The sequence below is a fragment of the Cyanistes caeruleus genome, chromosome 2, assembly GCF_971803275.1.
Source record: "Cyanistes caeruleus chromosome 2, bCyaCae1.hap1.1, whole genome shotgun sequence".
NCBI classification, from domain to species: Eukaryota; Metazoa; Chordata; class Aves; order Passeriformes; family Paridae; genus Cyanistes; species Cyanistes caeruleus.
The window spans coordinates 99,895,243-99,919,575 of NC_141702.1; the positions used below are offsets into that span (position 1 = coordinate 99,895,243).

General features: G+C 38.2%; 1 protein-coding gene across 49 annotated transcripts in view; it reads right to left on the bottom strand.

Moving 5' to 3' along the window:
* The window catches only part of ESRRG (estrogen related receptor gamma), a 392,986-nt gene that overhangs the window by 12,949 nt on the left and 355,704 nt on the right, over positions 1 to 24,333 (bottom strand). For all 49 annotated transcript variants that reach the window (XM_086878677.1, XM_086878688.1, XM_086878702.1 and 46 more), the window contains one exon: positions 1,957 to 2,226. In XM_086878677.1, the coding sequence (XP_086734803.1) occupies positions 1,957 to 2,226 (270 nt within the window). The remainder of the gene's footprint in view (positions 1 to 1,956; positions 2,227 to 24,333) is intronic.

A 24,333-nucleotide genomic window follows, 5' to 3' on the forward strand; every position in this document is an offset into this window, starting at 1 on the left:
ACATCATATCTGCCTATGCTGGCTCTCATCCTTTTTGTCAAGTCAACTGCAGAAATATTTCTAATTCAGTCTTTGAATTACAGAATTTAAATAAGTACAAAAGCCCTTCTCCATTTAGGCTCCTAATTGCAGATAACTTTTCTTGCTCTGATCATTAAGCATGACCAATTTTGAGAAATAACCTTCCTGGAGCTGCAAAGCATCCTCCAGTGTCTATTTACAATGGTCAAAAATGATAAATAAATCTTCAATTAAGAATAATTTTTATCTTTGAGAGACATTTCAGCATTTTGTTTAATCTGGAATAAGATAATATTCTAAAATTAAGGACAGAGTTAGTGGGGTGGAGAATATTTTACAAAGAAACTAATAAGCATTTTGGCTTTGCATGTTTTTGAATTATATTTCCAATTAAAAATGCAGAGTGCTAAATCACATTACAAAGATAAATAGGAAAGTACAACTTCATTGTTGAAAACAATTTCCCTCCTATCAATCTGAGGATTCATGCATCAATATTGTAGATGAACTGTTAATTACAAAATCAATTAAAAAATTATTTCTAAAAACAGTCACGCGTCCTGGCTCTCAGGGGGGCAATTTGGGCAGAAGGTCTCATCTCACTAGGACCGCGCCAAATCACAAGTCGTCATCCACAAGTAAGCAAAAGCAATCTGGTTTTTCATTTTTCAGCGCGGCTGAGCCCAGCCTGAGATTGATCGTCACATATGGCCCCAGAAAACAAACTGTCAATACCTTGAATGCTGCAGAATTTGAACAAATAGCCGTCCGCCCATTCAAGCCACTCATTGCATCCCATTTAACAGATTTTATTGACAGTTTCCTTCTTGTAATTAAAGGGAAAACTACTGGCCAGCAACCAAGATAAAGTTCAAAGATAGGGTCAAAACAAAAGCAGATGGAGGGGCACGGTGTGACTGTCAATGGAACATAGCATCAGAGCATGTTATTGACACACAGGTATCTAATGATCGGCACGTCATTAAAGAGGGATCTATCGTGAACTTTATGCAAATGCTAAAAGGGACTTAAGACCACAATAAAGCATTAAGGAGGCACAAAAAGAAAAACAACAAAGCACGAACGATTTTTACTTATCTGACAGTATTCACTGTTTCAGCACTTTTAAATTCAAATGCAGAAAAAAAAATTCTTTCTGAGATTTTTTAACTCTTGCTGCACAGGTAATAATTTTTTGCAGAAGCACTCTCATAAATGCAAAGGATCTGTAAGGAAAGGTGTGGTCCTTGCACGATTCAATATGGATTTCCTCCCTCTTTCCATATCCTGAATTCAGTCTATCAAATTAATCAGTAGCTCCCTTTAAAGAGAAAATATATAGCATACTCTCCAGCATCTTTTCTTTTGCTTTAATTACAATGATTAGACTTGTCTGGATTATGCAATGGATTTAGGAGAACAACATCTATATTCATTTGAAGGGATCTCTGTCTGTAAAACACTCTCCAAATAATACAGTGGAATATTCTTCACTCCCTTAGGAACATATTCCATAATTACTTTGAACCAGAAAGTTGTTTTTAGTTAAAAGTGCTTTTAGGTGGGAAGGGAAGGGAAGGGAAGGGAAGGGAAGGGAAGGGAAGGGAAGGGAAGGGAAGGGAAGGGAAGGGAAGGGAAGGGAAGGGAAGGGAAGGGAAGGGAAGGGAAGGGAAGGGAAGGGAAGGGAAGGGAAGGGAAGGGAAGGGAAGGGAAGGGAAGGGAAGGGAAGGGAAGGGAAGGGAAGGGAAGGGAAGGGAAGGGAAGGGAAGGGAAGGGAAGGGAAGGGAAGGGAAGGGAAGGGAAGGGAAGGGAAGGGAAGGGAAGGGAAGGGAAGGGAAGGGAAGGGAAGGGAAGGGAAGGGAAGGGAAGGGAAGGGAAGGGAAGGGAAGGGAAGGGAGATTAAAAATGTAGCAACCATCATGCCACTCTGCCAACCTGAATTAGCAAGTGCTATAGCTTTGAGGGTGACAAATTCTTCTTTCTCCAGCTTCATGCTCTTGTATTTCTTTACCAGCTGCAGTATGGCATTGTTAAGATCAAGAAGGCCTGCCAATTTGGATTGGTCTTCATCCATAATATAATCTTCAGCATACACAAGCTCATCCTCAAAAGAAAGTGACCGGTATACAACACCGAGAATCAAGATCTCCATCCAAGCACTCTGAAGAAGGCTCATCTGGTCAGCTAGAGACAAAGTGGAGAATCCTGAATAGGGAGAAAAAAAAAAAAAAAAAAAAGAAAAAAAGAAAAATATTAAGCAAATTTGGAAACCTGATCCTCTTTTTGATTTATTTTTATATACACTGTGATAAAACATGCATGCATTCTTCTATTATTCTCCCTACTGCTTTTGTGTGTCTCATCCCCATCCTACTACAGGAATGTAAATCAATACAAAATCAAACATTTTCTAATCAAAACCAAAGTTTTAAAAAAGCAGGAATTGGCAAGCTCTTCCTGTAAAAATCATATTAATTTTTGGGGCATTGCAGTGGCAATCTGTGATTTGTATGATATCTTCTTTGCTCTGAAATACTTGTGCTTAGTTGTAAAAACTTAATGCTGTGAAACAGGGATCTGCTGACTCTATCCATTACTACTGTAACCCAAGAAGGGTAATTTAGGAGAAAAAAAAGAAAAAAATTATTAAAAGGGAAAATTTGATGTTTTAATAGAATTAAGGTATGGATGAAAAGGAGAAAAATTCTTTTTGAACTTTAATGTCAGTGAAAAAGAGAAGTAACAGTTACCCTTCTCAGAAAAGACACTAATCACTTCTGTCCTGGCTCCTGCGACTACTACACTTGTTGAAATAACAGGGTGCACACTCAAGTGCCAACTGAATAGCAGTCACACCATCATTTTGGTGAGGGCAACCAAAATTTTATTAAATGCCTCTTAATGAATTTAACTTTTGCTTCCGCAGTCTTTCCTAATAAGATCACTATGGGCAAACATCTTTACTGTCTTACCTTTTCAGACTCTTGTTTACAGTACTTGTGAATTTATTATATCAAACTACTAATATTCCAATCACATTAGGTGCTAGAAAACAATATGGGAGAGGAAGTGATTTTCCTGGCCTGTTGGCGAAATGCAGCAGTTTGCCAGTTGGCACCATCAACCACAAGTACTTAATAAAATCATCAAAGGGGATTAGTCAAGCTTTTCTTAAAGGGTCTTAAGACATGTCTGAGGCTTTCATTTAGTTGTTTATGGAGTTGCTTACGTGTCCTTTGACAGGGTTCCTGCTGTAAGAACATTCTTTTTGGTGTTCAATTACACTTAAATGCATTTTTCTGTTTTTAAAGTTGAGAGTTACAGTCATGCAAGAATATGTCATAAACTAGCAAATCTGCAAGGCATCTACTCCAAACAGGATTTTCTCTATAAGCACTAAGCAGCAAAACTAATACAATAAAAAAGAAAAGCCCACATCCAAACCACCAGGCATCCATAAAAAATGAAACATAAAACCAGCTGCATGCGCTCTCTCTCTCATTTTTCTCTCCCTCCTTATTTGTTTTCATTTTCTCTTACTGTCTTTTGAGTCTTGTGATAGAACTGCAGCTCTTTGACTTAAAAAAAACCAAACCAAAACAAAACAAAAGAAAACAACAAAATCTGATCCAACAACAACAGGAAAGCCTTGAAGATGTGACAATGGAAAATAACACATCTGTGATTAAAATAAATAAGAGGGAAATGGAGAAAAAATAATCATTTCAAAGGTTATAGGGAGGAATTCATGATTTCAATTAGCTCCAACATTTCTGTTCCTTGCCGGCTTTCAAGAACCAGTTTTTCCTGCAGCAGCAGATGGACAGAGAATGTAGCCTGCAGCACCGTCCTGTGACAGCCCCATTCTCCCTCCCAGACACTGCTGTTAGTAAATAGATTTACACATTCTCCAATCTCCACACATCTTTCTGCCGAATAATTAAAAGCAGGATGATTAGTTTATTGAGTGGAAGGAGGAACTTTTTTATTGAGGTCCATCCACGATTTTATCAGGGCCAGCACTTTTACGGTTGTCATGAGGGTGCAGGCATCCAATTTTTCTTATCTGCCTGATTAATACAAACGCTGTTTCAGGACGCATTAATTAACAGATACAAATCTACGTTCTCATGGAAGGATCAATACAGAGAAGAAAAGAGGCATCAATGTGAATTTAGTGCTGATGATGGAGAAGGCACTCTATTGACATTTACGTGCATAGAAACTTTAAAGTTGCAGTGGAGCCCTTTTGTCCCTGTGATTTACAAATTAACAATTTTTCAGGTATAACAATGTTTCACACACTTCTGAGAGGTTTAATTAAGCAAAAGGCTATAAAATCACTTTTGATTAAAAAAGTTTAACATGCAATTTCTCTCTGTATTCTTTTTTTTCCCCCCAAAACTCCCCAACTTCCTTCTTTTATTCAATTATCTATTTTCACACTAGGTTTGCTGGCAATGGCTTTATTTTTTAAAAAGTAAATAATACTATGTTTCAATAACATTTATTGTGTGCCACAGTCAAAGAAAATTACAAATGCCCTGTGAGGGGGGAAAATGGGATATTGACGTAATTTATTGTACTACACTCTTGAAAAATCTGCATTCTCGAGCAGTAAATATACCAGTTATTTTTATATGACACATAAAAAATCAAAAGAAATTTTTTACATTGTGGAAAAACTGGAAAATGTAAAGCATGTTGTTCCACTCTTCAATAATAAATCAAATCAACATGACTATTTTGTTCCTGATCGAAGTAACTTTCCCTTGAAAGCCTGTTCAGTGAAAGCATGTTTTAACTTTTAAAGGCATCCCTCGTGGGAATGCAAAGCTGAATCAAGTTGTAATTAATACGGTTTGGTTTTGTTTTTATTTTTCAGGAAATACGGAAGCATTCAGCATGTCTCTTGTATCACAGCAATGCCCTCTTAATATGTGTTCAACAAGTCACAGTTAAAATAATAGACTACACACTCTTATATATTTATATGCAGAGATTTATTTTTAATTATTTGGAGAGGGTTATACTTATTTCATGCCAACCTCTGAGTTTGTGAGCTTTTGTTATGTGAACCCCCCCAGATCAACCATGTTCTCTGACTAGGGGATATTTTCTATACTAAATTCCAACTATTTTTTTAGAAGTCTCCAACTTGGACCCTTTCCAGCCTTCTGACCAGTGTTAGCCTCCCCAGTTCCATCTCCAAGCTCTATTCAAGCCACCCTGAGATGCTGCATGATGATGGTGTGGGTCGGAACTTTGTCATGCATTGTGCAGGTCCTTAATCCTTTGGAGTCTTGCAGGTCACCACTTTCAACACAGAACTGTGTGATAACATTTTACAATACAACGTTGTGCACCTTTCTCCCCCTTTAGCATGTACCATATTGGTGACAACTTTGATCTCCCTCCATCTCCCTCCCCAAGTCAGTGCCATCTGATGTATCTCGGACGTTTGCTGGCAGGATGATGCTGTACCTTGACCTGCAGTTAAATAGCGTGTTTATCTGTGATACAGCACACTCCAAATAAACCAGATGACAGTCTGCAATAACGTCATCTGGAAGGATTGAAAGGCTTCTCAAGAGTCAGGTACCCCTGAGGTAAGAAGCTTGAAGGAAGCATGTTTTGTGCCAACCCTCCTGCCATCTTCCACTAGACGCTTGTGTGCTTGACAATGATGCCATGGGCACTTGTCAAGATTTTTTTTTTTCTTTTTGCCTAGCAAACTGATGCACTTTGCAGTCAACTTACAAAAAAGGCTAAGCATTTGAAAGTGTGAAGGGCAAAAAATATCTGACGGCTAGTCTTCAAAAATACACTTTCATTTCAGAAAGCATAAATGTTTATTTCCTGAGCTGAGTGTTGACAGAAATAGGCTGCAGCGCAGGCATATGAATTTAACCCCTGGTAGGCATTCTGTTCAGTGTGGTTTTTATGTGGCTGAGTGCGAGCACTGTAAATCTCCCGAGTGTCTCCTAATATCAGTTAACAATAGCCTTGATTTGCTGGTTATAGATTTTCTTCCTTTTTTCCCTTTCTTTCTCCTTCTTTCAGGGACTGTAGTGTTTCTTCTGCTAAAAATAGATACTTTTCTACAAACAGTGTATCACACTCAAATTGTAATTATGCTGTAATGACTCACTGAGATCACTGAGTGTGGATTGAGAAAAAAGGTTGATTGAGCAACTGAACATGTGCTTGTTTTTGTTTTTTTTTCCTTTTTGCATACCAGTAAACCCAAAGCTCAAAGGAAGCAGACATAAATAGTAAAAAGGCCTTACCATTTTTATTATAGGAACGAGGGGCATCGAGCTGACTGCACTCTGCAGTGCTCAGCACTCCAAGCCAGCTCCAAACACAGTTCACAGCCTCTTCAATGGGGCTGTTTAAACCACAGATCTTTTCAAATATCAGCACATGCACCACTTGCTCTCTATTTCACATTGCACACAGCTCCATGCTAAGCAGGGTAAATCTTTTATATTCCTGAAGACCCTTTTCTCTACTTCATTAAGATGGACTTCATGGACACTAACTCACTAGGGGCCAGAGTGAAGCAGCTGCAGATGGTCAAGTGCCGAAGTAAGATCTGTGCATTGCAGATTGCACTTCCAGAACTACTGGCCAAAAAAAACCAACCAAAAAACAGTGGCTGGCTTACCATTGTTTTCATCTGTACACATTTGATGCTATGCCTCAATCAGGCTCCTCAGACTTAAATTGTAGAGTTCATTTCATTTTGCAAGGACTGAATTTCCCTTCCCCTCTGATACGTGTTTAGAAATAAGAACATTTAATCAAACCAGGTATGAAATTGCTGGCAAATCTGGGAGTTGCTTGCCTTTTCTGTTAATTGCCTCCCATTTATTTTACTGGTTGTTTGTGTGATTGTTATCTTTATGAGTAAAATATTCCTCTTGCTTGCCCTAGTTTGTACTTCAAATATCTTCATTTACATTTTTTATAATCAAAGCTGCACTTGCTCATGACATGTTCACTAGCGTGTTGCAGATGCAATACATTTACACAGTTGAAATATCAAGAGTTAGATTTTTAAATTATTTACACTTAATTTTGATAGATTAACTTCTTTCTAAATGTTTTATGGGTACTGATGTTTCCAGCACAGTTTTTTTTCTTCATTTCAAAAATGAAGTATAGTCAACACTATCAAAAGAACAAACTGATATTGTAAATATTTATAATTTATTTTACCTTGGATTATTTTATTTAGAGAGTGCATGGCCTCATGGTCAAATGACCGACTAGCAGTGGACCAAAGGCTCATCCTGGCTGCACTGAGGAGAATGTAAAGAACCTCCATTTCAAGATCAGATTTGTGTCCAGTGCACTCTCGGATGTACAGCTGTCAGTCTGCCCTCCTCTCCCTCCCTGGCACACACTCAGCCAAGTGCTTGGATCCATCCAGCAACTTCAGCTGCCTTCCAGACATATAAACAAAGGACAGGGAAATTTCACCAAGGAAATTTCTGCTAGGGCAATGTAATGTTTTCTAGACATGATCATAGCATTTGCTGAAGGAAACCTTCATAGCCTGACTGCCCTATGCAATTTTTCTCCCAAAAATCCAAGAGGATGGCATAATTCATTTTTTAGGCTACATTTAGGGCTGAATCTCACACACAGATCTGAATTAAGAGATCCTTTTTATTATATTAATTCAAGAAAAAATGTATTTAATTACATTTCAAATACTGTGTAGTCTAAAAATACGTATCAAGACCCACAAACATTTCAGTTGTTTTAAAAACCATTAAACAGAAGGAGAATGCTCTCACTAATCACCAAACATATTTTCCAGATTATGGATGAAATTTCGTGAAAGCTGGAACAGAAACAGATACAACTCATTATGCCAGAGTGAATCCATTATTTCAGGTTTGGTTTGGTTTTGTTTTTTTCATACCCTTTTGCTTATGGAGCTCCTGGTCGAAGGCTAATAATTGCACACAATGCCATTACCAGCTGAAATTCAAGTCTGACTCAGAATTTTCACATGAAAGGTACAATCTCACAAAATAAAAAATGCAGGTATTTGCCCAGACCTGAAAACAAAAAATCAAGTTCCAAAAGCACAGACTGCAAGTGACCAGAAATACAACCAAAGGCTCGATTGTGCTGTTTGCTGAATTCAGCCTCCACACTCTTTGGAACTGAGGCTCTGCAATTAAAGGTAAGCTTAGAAATTGATCCCATCCAGTAACTTTTGCACAGTGAGAGCACCGCCTTTCCTGGGCGATGCTCTGCTGTGCAGCCTCCCCTCTCCTCCTGCCTCCACAGCAGAGCACTGCAAAGGCAGCACCAGGGCTCTGCTGTGAGCAGCGCGACGAGCGGCGACTGCCATCTGTTATCTCTGCAGCCCTGGGAGAGGGCAGCTCGGGCTGCACTCACAGAGGTGCCCAGGAGTCCCTCTGACTCAAATTAAAAAAAAAAAAAAAAAAAAAAAAAGGGGGGAAAAAAAAGCCCATTTGGAGAGCGCTGGAATGTTTTCAGCAAACCCTGCGCACTTTCCTCGTGTTTTAAGTGTGCTTGTCTTCCTGACTCTTGCTGTCCAAGTTCTTATATAAAAATTTTTTTATATATTTTGTAACATGGAAAAAATGCCAGTGATAAGCACTTTTTCACTAACACCTACCAGGAGGATGGGAAATGCCACACAGAGCACTAAGAAACCCGGGGCTGTTATCACAACGCTACTTCCATCTCACTGTAACAACAGCAGAGAGATGGCACGGCAATAAAAATGCACTCACACTGCATGTCCCTCTCAATCCATTATGAACAATGGATTCTTGCTAAGCAAATATTCGCTTGTCACAAGTATTTGCAACACTGGATTCATTCAGCAGGACTAAGTAAGTGAAGTTCACAGCAATTTAAAAGCAGCAAATTAGACATTTACAAACAGTGAAGATGCTGCTTGTCTAGTGTGACCTTTCACTCAAGCTATACAAAAAGGTGTTAATGTAATTTAAATACCAGTTAGGAATATTTCTGGTTTGTCTTTTACCCTGTGAAACCTTACATGATAACACTAAACAGGAGCAATTTGAGGCTGTCATTTCTTCCCAGGGTCAGATGCACATAGTGAGATGTAACCCACTACAGCTACAACGAATTTCAGTGCTGAAATCAGAGACACCCCTCTCTAACCAACCAAGAATTTCCAGGCAGCTACTTTTAAATTTCTTATTTCTAGTTAAAGTGGAAGTTCTCATGAGCTGCTTCTTTAGTATTAGTAATGGAAAGGAGCTGGAAAATGGGACTGATTGAGGATGTCTCCCTGACCTCACATAACCAGTTGCTAACACTCTGCAGTGAACCACTAAAACACCTAGCGAGTTGCCATGCTTCAGAGCAGAGTTGTTAAGACCACCATGTATGGAGTACTTTACAATGGCATTTTTGGAAACATATTGTTGAAAGTATTGTACTCTTTATTTCCATTCATTTTAATTTCACACCTTATTATCCCAGTATTCACTGAGAAAAAGGAAAACATAAGATTAGAGTTAAATAGATTAATACCCGATTTTCCCTTTGGGCTGATTTTACCACTCAAACTTCCACAATTTCAAAAACAGCTTTACTGCAAATTCACACCAACCTCACATTAAAAAGATGTAAGATGAAACATTTGTATTTCATTTTATCACCAGGTGCTCTGAGAAAAGAAAAACACCTGGTAAGTGTGTTTTGGGAAACTGCCTTGGTTTTTTTCACCCCCTGTTTTTTTCCTCCATATAAGACAATTAGGACCTGTGGTGCATGACCTCTCTGGAGTGAGGTTCTCAATTCCAACACATGGACAACAAAAAAAAAATTCAGACTAACAGTGCAATATGGCCCAATGAAACTGGAAGTCTCCTTCAGGTCAACAATACCAACTTGCAGATTCCTGAGGGTGATCTCTTTAATGCACTACATATGTGACCTGATCTTCTTCTTTAAAGTTAATTCTTCCAGTTCTTTAAAATTTAACCTTCAAATATGGTTTTGGCCAGACCATGGGATTTTTTTTTAATCTCCTTTCTGAAGATAGCGGAGGTGGATGTCATTATATGGTATGCTCCTAAAATCAGGAGAAAATGGAGCAGGATTGTATTTATGGCCCTGATTGTATTGTTTATTTCACTGAGCCTTTATAGAAAAAAAAAAACAAACCATCAATCATATTTCCAACATAAAAATATTGATTTCACCCAAATTCTTCTTCAATCTGTTGTGGATATATGTATTTGACTACGAGTACAATAAAGCCAGCTTTGTAGGTAGAAAAATAAAAACTACACTTAATCACTACTAAACTACACTTAGTCATGAAAAATACAGAGTACAATGAATAGGGCTGAATTTCTTCCAAAATCCATTGTAGAGAACGGTAATACAGTTCAGCTTAAAATAGCCAGCACAATATCTGCATATTCTGTGTGTGGTATGCTTTACTTAGATCCTTCTAAGAGGTCAGCTAGCAGAAAAGAAAATACAATTACACGTAATTAAACAAAAAGTATCCACCTTTTTCACTCCTTTTTAATTTTCACTCAACTAAGCAAAAACTGAAAAGAAAAAAAGGGAAAAGAAGGGACAACCTTGACAGAGGAAGCTTGCTGAACTAGTTAACAGCAGTGTTAGTTCAGCTTCTGCTTGCTTCAACCTTTGTACATATCAGCCTCCTAACAACTGCCTATTTTGACTGGGGATATCAAGAAATTTAGAGTTAAAGCTTCTTCTGCACGTTAGTTTTCAAAATCAAGTTTGCTGGACTTTAAAGTATCACTTCTGGTTTTTTTTTCCAAAGAAAGGAGGGATTTCTTGTGCATCTAATACATGTTGCCTTTTATTTGTAACCTCTACGGGTCTGCTTGGAGAGTGCTTTTCCTCCAAGAGTGCTAGGTCACTGCTGTTTGCCTTTTGCTCCCCTGGGGAAGCCACCAGTCATTTCCTCCCTGAGAGCTGCGGCAATCCCTGCTCCTTCCATCTTTCCATCAGGCAAAGTCAGGTTTCCAGGAATTCCCCAATCATGTTAATAATATGAATCCAATACAGGAATGTATTAGCATACGGAGACAACCATGCTTGCGATCCAATCAACGTATCTCTGTTAACCCTGTGTGTGCTAAGCAACTCTTTCCAAAATCTCCTTCCATTGCCAAAATAAAATCTTCAGGTTGTAAAATTTTGGCTAAATATCCCCTCTCACCTGTGAGAGGAAAATAACAGCTCAGACCACTATATTACACATCTTCCATCTTCCTAATTTTTAAAACTTTTCTGCTGGTTAGTTGATTTTCTTAATGTGCTGCAGATGCCAAAAAATTCAAATTATGTTTACAGTCTCCCTGGTTTGGGGAAGAGAGACACATATTCTACATGAATGTGAAATTTCTAGTTTACCTAGTTGAGTGTGCATGTATCATTAAGATCATCTCTGGAGGCTGTGTCTTAAGTCTACAACAGTCCACACACAGGGAAAAAAAAACCTCAGAAAAAAGAAAAGGAAAAAAAAAAGGAAGCTGCCTGATTCTAATACACCTAATTAGCCATCGGCAGACTCTTAATTGCATACATTAGGATGATTCCATAGTGGAGATTAATTCTAAATATACCCAAGCAGCTGGTTAAGATGCCATGGATTACAGTGTGGACTGTACTTTTCCACTTAATTAGATATCAAAATTAAGCAGCAACAAGCATTTTGACATAACGGGGATCAAGCCGCCGCTTGGCATCCCAGAGCTGCACTAAAGTGACCGCTAAACAGAGCCGCACAGATGGAGAGATATTAAATGCCGCACTGGAAAGTAATTTCAAATAATAAAATATCAATATTTACATTTTAATTACCCCTACTGAGAGCCGCTCTGTCATTTTCACTATTGCCGACGCAGCAAGGGGTAGTGGAATGACATTGCGGCTCTGACTGCAATGACTATTTTGTTTCCATTAAAGAATGACAAGTGTTTTAGAGGCAGTGACACCCAGTGTGTGAACAAGAATGACAGCAGATCAGAAAATTCCTATTAAGGGAATAAATGACTCAACAAGAGAATTTACTTTAAGCAGCCAGCTCCTCCTTGAAACACATAATCCTTTCTAAATTTCCTGCAGGAAGTTTATTATTAGAGGTGCCTTGGAGAAACCTTACCTTCTCATCAAATATTTAGAATGATAGGACTTTACATGATGACTGGTCAATTTAAAAACAGTAACATTCAATACTAAGAGTTACATTGAGAGTTTGCACGAATCAAAATAAGTTTGAGGGAGAGGGGAAGACACTAAGGATAAGGAGATTCCTTCCCCTAAAGACCTGGAAGCCTTGATGGTGCATGGAGAACACCAGGGTTATTTTTGCTGTCTTCACCAGTTTTACTGCCATTGACACAGGGAGTACTCCTCGCCCCACCTGGGCCACGGTTTGCTGCTCTTCAGAATTCTACCCAGCAGGTGATCACAACAGGTAATGTGCACATGCACAGCTTCAGGCTTCTTGATTCTCCCTGCCTATTCTCAGCACATATATAAACACTTTTTCTTTCAGTATGTACATCAGAAATCCGTGAGACACCTTTGCAGCACCTTAGGAATCTAATTACTTCTGATCAGGTCTGAGGTCAATCTCATGGAAAATATTATATTACATCTGACATGCTGCATTTATAAGATGAAAAGGAAGGAAGAAAAATATCAAAACAGTAAAGAAAAAAAAAAAAAATTCTTCCTTGGGGATGTCTGTCAAACTGCAGAGATCTTCAAAGAATTTCAATGGCCTCAGACATGAGAAAGTGGGTGAGAGTAAATCCTTGGTCAGTACACCCAATACACAGCTAAGTGACCCTCCTCCTGAGTCACGGCATGCATTTATTTAATAATGTGCAGAGCTCAACTTCTATAAATGTGACAAATGGCTAGAACAGAACAGGGGGGAAAAAAGGCATGAATATTTTTACAGAACAAAAAAAGAACAACTTTATGGCAGTGACTATTGCAGAAATTTTAGATCCAGCTTTGACATTAAGAATTAGCAGTGAAATACAAAAATTTTACTCTGACATTAGCTGCTTGAATAGTTATATTCTCTTTCTTGTCTTTTTTTCTTCAGTTCTTTTTCTTCCCACCTTTTTTTTTTTTTTTTTCAGTACCCAGGAAGTACTTCTTAAGCATCCCTAATGCTTTTAGGACAAGACACTTCCCCATTTCTCAGCCACTAGCACCTTTTAATTTCTGAAAGAGCCACGGTTGAAAATCTTAATTAATTGTTCCATACTGCTTCAGGATCATTATGCAATGTAATAAAGGCCGTGTAATTATGAAATTTTACAGCCATTACCAAGGCTGATGGCTCGTATTTCATCCTCAGCTGGACCCAATGGCTTTTAGCCACTCAGCTCCCCTTTGATGAACTACAGACAGATCTATCAGGCCCAAACAATATCCAGGCAAGGCGGCTATAATAGCTACCTACAGATGAAGCCATAGATAAAGATAAACTATAAATCTACACACAAATGCAGGCACATTGCCTCAGGATGACAGAGGGGAGAGGATGAGACACTTGGGAAAGCTGGCGGCTTGCAGAAAGGCAACCTTCTCTCTCTGTCTCTGTTTTTCAGTTTTGAATTTGTTTGGTTTCTTAAAGATGCAAAACCCCTTGACACTTATCCCACAAAATTACGTATTTTTTAAGAACTCAGAATTTTTATATGGAAGTCAAGGGGTCACTTTATCCATCTGTTAAATTTGACAAAGGGGATTTATGTGGACAAATCAAGTCATCCTCCAAACAGAGAATCCCAGTCAACAAGTTTGCAAATCGTATTTTTAAAAGTGAATCCAGGTCACTTGCTTCTGACACTGAAAAAAGCAACCATCCCTGATTTCTAAATGCATTATCATGAGCAGATGCACAGAGGTGAAGTTAGATGATAGGCTTTCACTGGAGGCAGCACCAGAGATGCAATTTCATGCAACATTGTCCGACATTATTTTATTTTCCGTCTGAGAATGAAAATACTTCTAAAATTCAGTGCAAGTTAAAGAAACAAGGGGATTATATATGCTCTTGGTACCTGTAACACTGGAATATAGTTTATGTCCTAGTTATGGAGGTGACCTCCATCAGTGCCCTCTTTAATTTAAGACAGGAGGCCTTCCAAGTATGCAGTGTTAGTCCCTCCAGAGTGAGACAAGGCTGACTAAATGATCTTTAGGAGAGAAAAAGATATGGAGAGCTGCAGCTCCTGACCAATTCTGAAAGAGTCCAGGGAAGAGTGTGAAAACATTAGCTTGGAAACTGTATCTATCAGTACCCTATTCCAGTAGCCCATGGTCAGTCGTGAAGCTGATGCCATGCTCCGGCTGAGGCTAAAAGTACCTCAGAAGGCAAGAAAAGTAAAAATAAAAATATCATCAGTACTCTCTGATTTCCAACACAGCAACAAAGTGGCTTGTCCCTTTCCAAAGAAAACATGGCAGATTTAGAGGAGGTTCAGAGAAAGCAAAGCAGTACCTCAGAAAACTCTTATGAAAAGACACACAGAAAGCAGGAATAGTCTTCCTCGAAATAGTGATGTATGAGAGAATGCAGTAGAAGTGTACATAAATTAATGATATAGAAAGTAGTTCTAAAGCTTTTATTCTGTCTGTCTCAAAACACAGACCAAGCGCCACTACAGTAAAATGCAGGAAATTCAAAATGGAAGACAAAGGGAAATTCTTCATTCACAGAGTAGCTGGACTGGAGAACTTCTTGTCAAAGGATGTCACTGAAGCCAAGAACTCAGAGAGGGAGCCGATGTTTACATGGACAGCCAGAATAGCTCCAGGTATTAATACTCCAAACCCAAATTAATTATTTTCCTTTCTTATTTCGTCTAATCTCTAAGCATAAGGAATTTAAAATAGTTTTCCTGAGGCTTCTGCCTACTATGGGGTTCATGTCCCCTCCCCTGAGGCTGATCACTGCTGAAGGCAGCAGAGTGTGTGTCTGTGACCTATAGTATTCAGTTCACAGTTTCCTAAAAACTGAAGTCTCAGAATTCGGGCTGCCTTTCTTTGAGGTGTTTAGAACCTGCTCCTAAGAAGTGATGCTCAGAACAGAAGGGCTTAGAGAGATGTGCCCCAGGGTAAGAATTTCAAAATCACAGCAACTGAACTTTCACTGTACTGCTACTGTGGAAAGACGAAAAAAATGGATATGGAAGATCCATGGTGTTATCATAGCCACAAAAGCAGGCAGGTGTATGTATTAGTGTGTGTTTGCATAAGCCTGTGTACGCACGCATTTGTACTGAGCAAACCCACGGTATGCTGAAAGCTACTGAAATGAATAAAGATCACCTGCTCATTAACTTGTAGTCTTTGCTTATTAAATATGTCCTTTCTTCTAATATAAAAAAAACTGTCTTTGCTGAAGGACAAAATAATGTAATCACCCAGGTCAGATCAAAGAAGTATTTTCTGAAACAGGGAACAGAGTCATAAAGGGTCACTCGTCAACAAAGCTGCACCTGAAGACAGGCAAGGGAATGCATGATTCAGATTCCTCCAGCATAATGCTGAGGATGCTCGATACATGGTCTTTAAGGACCAGTATCTGCGTTTAACGTGCTCTACTGAAACTGCACGTATGGCGATTATTCACCGCCCATAGTGTGAACTGATCTGCTCCTTGCAGTGCATGTGGAAGCATCATAAACATTCTTAATGGGGAAAACAACCCAACATTTACATACTAGGCTATACAAACACCACCAGAATATAATTCCTGGACAGGACTTTAAATTGCCTTCTAATACTCTAAGAATTTACCAGAATTTGGTCTCTGTTAAAACATGCACAAGGAAAATTGAGAAGAATGGATGCAGACAAAGAAACTGGCAGATCTTTTACCTTCTCCACTTTCCATCAGGTGGACTCATTTAGCCAAATTAGCATCAACCTCACAGATAAGCTCTGTGGCTTTACCTCTTTTTATCCTCCCCATCACTCAAATCAGTAGAGTAAAAAGCAGCTACGAAGCAGGAGAATTTTTAAGAGCAAAAACTTCAAGTAGGAAGTAAATGCAAAGATGGTACTTCTATTTCTATCTGAGGAAGTAATACCAGTTTGCTACATTGATCTAATAAAAATAATGACCATATGAGAAAATGCATAAATACCACCTTACAATTTTTACTTTACAAATGAAATGCATGAAGTTTTAACCTCCATGGTAAATGTCTAGTCTGCTAGACAATGCCTATCAATATTCCATAATTTAAGGTTACTGTAAGATTTTAATAAAAGCAAGGAATTTTGTGCATGTCAGAAAGGTAATTTGTAGTTAAGAGCAAACTATTTTGAAACAGAACTAGCAGAGTCATAGTTAGGGTTTATTTTTCCCAAATATGAATTATTGCAAAGGAAAAGGTAATTAGATTTACATATTTTGGGAAATACTTTCTTTTCAGTACTGGGTTTAAAACATTTTCCTTCTTCAATTGATTTTTGGGTTTGTTTTTTTTTTTTAATGAACAGTTGCATGTATCTTACATATGAGCAGGAAGTGTTGTTAAGAAACCTGCTTTAGAGAACACATAAACGGGAGGTTTTGCTAAGTCTCAAAAAACCCCTGACTGCAGTAAGGCCACATTCAGTCACAGAAAAAGATATTAGCATTAGGACAGACCAAAAATGGAAGGGATATGGGGGTATAATTGTATGTTTCCTCTTTCAATATTCACCAAATGGGGCACAAATCATAGCTGCTATAATGCATGCCATGCTTTACACTGATTTTCTACACTTGGTATTCCCTAGCTGAATTGTTTCTGAAGTCTATGGTGATTTTTTTCCACAGCAAATCAGCAGTTTTTCAAGAGGTCTCTGTGCAACCCAGGAGTATGACATTTACTAATGTGTTGAGATTCAGGGATTCTCCTTTGTAGAAGCCAACACTAATAAGAAAGATATGGTTCAGTGTCCTGGGTATTCTTCCCAGTTTTATTAATTAGATGGAAAGCTTCTCCCTCTGGAATACTGCAAGGTATTTATTAACACTTCAGCCCACAAACTAGAGTAAATTTACAGTAGTGGAGGTAATTGTTACATACACCGGCTCCTGTTATCAACTTGGCAGGGATAAGCAAAAAAACCCCAGAGGTTTAGATTATGATCTTTTTCATGATATTTTAATTGTGCTTCTTAATCTGCTAAATTAAAAACTATAGTATAATCTTATTCAGATCACTGGCAAAAAAGATCATATCAATTTGCAACAAAATGTATGAATGCTCCTATCTCTTTTAATTATACGAAGAATTTAACAGTCATATTCAATATGGTCACAGAGTGACTGAGATACAAACCCTTTCTTTTGCAGTTGTGCCATCTTATCCCTCAGCACCTTCACATTTTATTTCATGTCTCCCATCTTCTAAGGCACAGACTCCCTTCCCTAGATGATCTTTAGTATCACCACCTTCCTTCTCTCCCTTCATGTTCAGCATGATGAGATACTCCAGCCACTGTGTCTCAGCACAGCGATGACTGATAATGAGCAGGCAGGCACTCAACAGTATCTCAGTTACTTTTGTGCTTTACAGAGAAGTGTTAGGTATGCCCACAGATACTTCATGTAACCACATTTCCCTCACTGTTGCTTTTAGCCTTCCTCCTTTCCTTTGCATTCTTTTGCTATCAGACCCTCTTATTCCTTCTGGGCACCAGTATCTCAATTTATAGTGCCACCAGCAATGTCCCCTCCTTAATTGGTCCACACTAATTTACCTACACTCTTTTTTACTAAGCTTTCAGTGCTCTCAAAAGCTTAGAGTTAGGTTTTACTTTGCAATCTTTACCCTATTTCTACATTCTTGCACCCGCTAAGTGTTCTGATGGATCCAAATACCTCAAATGGGCTCTACTCTACCATCAGGTATTTGTGCACATTCATCAGTAATTTTAGAGACTATACAGAAAGCACAATTGTGCTTTGTGAGGATGCACCATTAGAGAGGTCTAAATCAAAATTTTCACATGCCAATATTGCTGGATCATATCTTGTTTCTTTGGCTTTCTTCCTGACCCAGACATCCACTTTCAGATGTCTGTTTCTTGCTGATCCTTCATTATGGTCACCAGACATTTACTGTGGCTTCCCTTATGGATGTTAAGTGCCCTATCAGTGATCTGAGAAGGAAAGGGGTGAGAATTTTGTCATCTACTGTGTCAAAACCCTGCTTAGCTATCCTGACTGCACAGGGCACAAGTCATTTATAGCTGGCAATTGCCAAATACACCCGTCAAAGAGCTAACTAACTTACTAACATCAGCAGTTTTCAGGACTGTATCATAGCTGATGACAGAAGCATAGATGGAGCATGAGGTACATTTATACAGGAAGAATATGAGGAAGAATTTGGCCTCCCAAATCTTACACAGTTTCTCTTTGTAATTCTCCTGGAGTCACGAAGTCCCTCTCTGTCTCACAGTTTTTCTGTGCAAAGTACAGATACAATATATATAAATAAATTAACAAGGCTGTTATGATGTTTTTTTCATTTAATGTCTGAAAACAACTACAAATATTTTAACCAAAAAAAGTCCACAAAGTATATTCAACACTTCTGTAAAATATGTGGAATGGATGAAGGGATAAACTGGCTAAAATATTTATAAAAGAGCTTAATAGACCTGAACTTTAACATTTCCTCTTCATGCTCTTTTGGTCTATTTCTCACTGTTGGTTAGTGGGCAAAGTACGAGAAAACATGAAGCTCCTTTTCTAAGTATTTTAGCCAGTTTATCCCTTTATCCACTTCATTTACTTTTCAGAAATATTGAATATACTTTGTAGACCTTTTTTTGGTTAAAATTTAGCAGTACAACAGAGTTTGAGATGGCTCCTACTAAGGTGACCATTTTTTCCCATGTATTTCTATGGAAGCAGGACTATGCCCACAAAATGAATGTGTCTGGCATTGAATTAGGACGAGCACAAAGTAAAACTAGGACCTTGACCACATAGTGCTGACTTTACAGCACTGACTGAGAGGGTCAAGTACACCAGTGTTGTAAAACTGTAAACAGACATTGATATTATACTGTATGTATGAAAATGCATAAAATACATTTAATTAACTCTAGGCTGTGATAAAACCTGACAATTCTCAACAAAAATTTCAAAGCTAAGCCTGACACCCTTTTGAGTCATTTTGCTCAGCAAGATACATATTTAGGCCAGATTTCTATACATTTCTATGTATTTTTTTAATATATGAAAAATGCATATTATTTACCCAATTGCCAGGAATGCCTGTTGGAGAAATACATATTTATTTTTAAAAGCAATCCATATATTATTTACTCAGGGGATGAGAATGACTTCAAAAACCCGTTCTGGTCCATCAAATAAATACATATTTATAAATGGTTTTTAAAATGCATATTATTTACCCAATGGACTGTAATGGCTCTGCTAGTGCCATTACATGTAAATATGTAATTAGCCACATAATAAAAAATCCCCACAAAATTTCTCTGAAAAGCATTATATTTCCATGTGTCAATGTGCAATACCTTTTCTATTGTTATTATTTTTCCTTGAACAGCAAAGGTGATTACCCTATGCTAATGCCTAAGGCTTTGCCATATTTCAAAACCCCACTAGCTCTGCAACTATACAAAATGTAAACTCGAAATCCTCATTTCTTCCTTTTAAAACTGGAGTTTTGTAATCCTCTTCTTGCAGTTGGTACACCTGGCCTGGATCTTTCTGCCAGCTCCACGGATGCTGACCAGACTTTGCATAACTGAACACTCCCATCAGTAGGAGTTTGTTCTGTTCTCACACAAGCTCCTCCACACTGTCAGCCAATGCACCTGCACCATTGCTGGGCCATCCAATCTTGCACACTGCCAAACTTATTTATTTCTCTTCACATGGGTTATTTTTTGCAAAGCACTAAATATCCTCAAAAATCCCTTTTTCTTGCGAGAGTGAGGGCAGGATATGAGACATGCACTCCAGGACTAGCATGTATTTTATTACATAGTTGTAAGTTTCTGTTTAAAAGCACGTAGCACCTACACCAAGTATTTGGGAGTTAATATTAAGAACAAGATCTGCCAGGTCTACAAAATATGCACTTTCCAACAGTGTGAATAGTATAATTTTTAGTAGTGTATGTGTGTACATGCTGGAGTAAGTGTCACAATAATGTCACACATTAAGATGTAAATTTTATTCTCTGAGCTGAATGCCAGGTGATTAATTCTGATAGCATAGTGATCAATTGGTACAGGTGCTGCACCTGAGTAATGTTTGTTTCTGTACACACTGGTAGCAAAGGTGCAGCACTAACACAGGTGTCACTTGTGTAGCTGTGCAACATCTCTGATTTCCTGAAAACACTCACACTGGTAGTTAGGCTGTATGTAGTTCTGCCAGTTTTTTCAATTAGACCCATTATTGATTTGATGAAAAAGCAAATTAAACATACCATGGTAGTATGTAAAATGGTTAGACAGAACATAAGGTTCTGGCGCTGAGCTTCTTAGGCACATTACCTCTGTGTGCAGCTTTTCCTCACCAGGGTCTCTGGAGATTACAAAAATGAGAGAACTTTTGCAAGACATCGGCAGCACCAGTCTAGCAACTGGTATGGAACATCCAGGAATATGTTAATGTAAAATGCCAGGAAGCTCAAACTTTGTTGAGACTAGAGCTTCATTTAGATCTGGCATAAACCTCTTGTTTTCACAAAGCTGCTAGACACTGACACCAGTTTGAAGATAAAAATCAATGGATACATTGATTACATATACTGATTACAGAAGATAACATATTTTTTTTTCAAAATAAAATGAAAAATTTGTTAATTTATGATACATTTTAAGTTGCCTGAATCTCTGGCATGTGGAATCAACACTGTGTGCAGCTTACGAGTATTCTTTTGCAATTTCCCCTCATTAAAGAACATGAGTTTTGACACCAAAAATAAGAATGCAGTGTCTGCAAGGACTTACATGTTCACATTTTTACAACCACTCTCCCCAGGCCTTTACTCAACATGATGGGGAACCCAAAGCAAGTAGAAAGCTCCACTTTCTAGCTGAGTATGAGATGAGCTACTTGAAAGCTCAGTAGAAAGCTTCTTCACTAATTTCCATTTAATTCATTTACCAAACCAAATCAAACTGCTACTGTGAAAAGCTATCTTCTCACAGAGGGGACTAAAGGATCTCTCCACAAGTCACTCTAAAGCACCCGAGGTTCAGCTTCCCAAAACAAGTTAGCCGAAACAAACACAACTAACAGGATGCTGCAGCAGTAGGTCCACTCAGAGCACAAGGCTCATGGTAAGAAGTTTATTAAGGTCAAGCACAGTAAGCCCACTGTCTGGCTTTGGTGTGCTGGAAACCCACATTAAGTCAGCACAAGCCTACGAAATCCTCTTTTCTTATTTCCGCATAGCCGCTTGTGTCAGAGCAGAGAGACGTATTTTGCACTCTCATGTCACTCAGCACTGTAAGAAGGCCCAATAATGTAATTTCCAATAGGCCCAAATTCCTGTTGAAATTAGCAGTATCCCTGCAGGTCTGCAATTTTAGGGCCCATACCCTGTATTATTAAATCAGTCAAAAATATCCATGCTGCATAAGATGAGGTTTTGGTTCATTTTGCCACTCTTGCTGCCAGGGTGTAATCTTATGCCTCTCTTTCTTGAAAAGCATGTAAATTGTTGTACACAAATAGAGTCATTAATGGAAAGCAAGACATTGCGAATCAGACAATAAACGTATCAATTAATGCCTGGGATGCACATGAGGCAATCAATTTTCCCAAATCCCAAATCAATTTAAAAAAAAAAAAAAGGATAAAGAAAAACAATTTGAATTTTCACTCCTCTAAAAGATGGGGATGAGAAGAGAGAGGGAGGGAAGCCAGTGTCCCAATCCTTCTCACTGTCTTTGCTTGCTAAACCTGAGATAACCTGCAAAAATTGTGAAAAAGTTACCCTGAGGATATACTGAAATTTCAGATTAAAATGTCTAAAAACCAAGCAAGAGAAAGAGAGAGGAAGAATGCAGCAAGTATTAGGAAACTTTTGGCCTTCACATGCCCACATGCACAAGGTGGCTGCACTAAGAAAAGGGGTAATGTTTCTCTTCCCATGTCATTTTGTGCACTGATGGAAGTGATGTCCTACAGCATTTCAAGACATTTATTGAAGTTTGGTGGTGGTAGTGGAAATGTTGTTAAGGGAAGTAAAAAAAGCAATGTCCATTTGAAGCTTGTCTGTGAACTTTGCATGAACCGCCAGGAATAATGTAGTGTGATGACAAGCCAGTTATACCTTCCACTAAATTTGCTGTCTGGAATGAACTGAAATAGTGTTTGGTTTGTGTAATTACGTCCATCTATCTTTATATTCCAGCGGCATATCGCAAATTGAAAATACTAAAAATTGACTGTTGGTTCTGATATTTAATGATTGCCAAAGACAAGACGATGATTTATTGGTTACTTACCGATGTGACACATTTGCATCTTATTAGACGGAGATTACTATTCCTTAAAATGCGGACGAGGCCTGATCATGTCTGATGGATTGATTTGATTTGCAAATGTAATCAAACTAATAAGAGGGAAAAAATGAGCAATAATGCCTTGTTTTTCAACTGGCAATCACTCCCCTGCCAACAACGCTGATATCCCTGACTAAGCAGCCTTCACACAGTCTTCCTGTCTCCTCAAATAAACAAAGGGATGCAAAGAGCTTGATAAGACGATAACGAGCCAAGTATGGATGTAACATGGAGCCTGTACTTCAGCACTGTACAAATGTATCAATGGGAGTATGAGGAGAGAACTTAACAGTGCCTTCAGTTCTTAAAAAGCAGAAATCAAAAACCCAAAGAGCAAAACTCTATGACAAAAAATCTGTTTACTAAATGGGGAGGGGGGAAACTGAGTTAAAAAAAAAAAAAAAAAAAGTGGTTCTAATTCAGGGAACTCCCAGAGAACAGTCCCCACAAGCACAAAATTTCCAGAATAAATACCTGGAATTCCTCAACCTGATAGCAAGCTAATTGGAGAATGTATTTTGGACAACACGATTCAAGCAACTGGAATCACTGACTGTGGCCACAGCATCAGAGAACCTATTTCCAGGATGCTGTTTTAAAATTATTCCAAATAGTAAATGCAAGGTTTCTGTCATAGCAAACATTCTATCATTCTGGACAGATGCTGATGTTCCTGTAAGCACTGAAATATGGTTCTAGATAAGAAAAGACTCTTATTCAGCTTAAAGTAAATGACCCTAATTCTCCACAGTAGGATTCTCTTTCTCGTTAATAATAATAAAAAGAAATATTAAAAGAAAAAAAAGTTTTGTGCAAGGAATTGCACAAAGTCCCCCACCATTTACACAAAAGTGGTAATTCAAGCAGAAGGCAAAGAATAAAGCTCTGAGGTCTGTACAGGTTACAGATTGTGACCTGCGTATTTAGGGATTGATCCAAAGTAGTGAAATCAAGGCAAGTCTTTCTGTTGGCCTAAGTGGATTTTCGTATGAAGCTTTACTAAAGAGGGAGGTTCGAGTGGGAATGCTGACAGCTGAGGAAGTGATCCTACACATATTTGGGAACACAGAGAATGCTGCACAATGGAAGTGCCTGTGTAAATAATGTGATTGTACTACTTAAATATTTTCCAGACTGATTGCTAATTTGCTTCACTAAGGGATATTCGATAATGTAAAAAAAACTTGCTTTAGGGAACGGACATTATGAAGTGTCAGGTTAAAAACAAAGTTGAATATATAGCTCCAATTACCACGCTCAAAGACCTCAAAATATTTTCATAATTTAAAGTTTTATAGCTCATGTAATTTATACTTATTTTAACAGTGGAAAAGCATCCCGGTCAAATTCCAATTAAATAATTACATTTTGCCTACCTAAAATTCTCACTGCATTTTTAATTGGATAGGACACACTTCACTGCTTCTCCTAAATTGTTTAGTACTGCCATTCAGTATATAAATAGCTACAACTTTCTACCACGGAGACAGTACACTTGTTTGTGTAGCCATCAATGGCAAATTGGAGTTCATCTGTGTTGGCTGCAGCACTGGAACTCAGGAGACCCATGGCAGCCCTTTGTTCCTATCACCTTCTCACAAGCTGGTTTTAGGTGTATTTTTTCTTCCTCCTAGCAGGTTCTCTGAAAGATTTTATGTTTGTCATTGATGCTGGCTGATTATGATGCTGCTGGTCATGAACATGCAA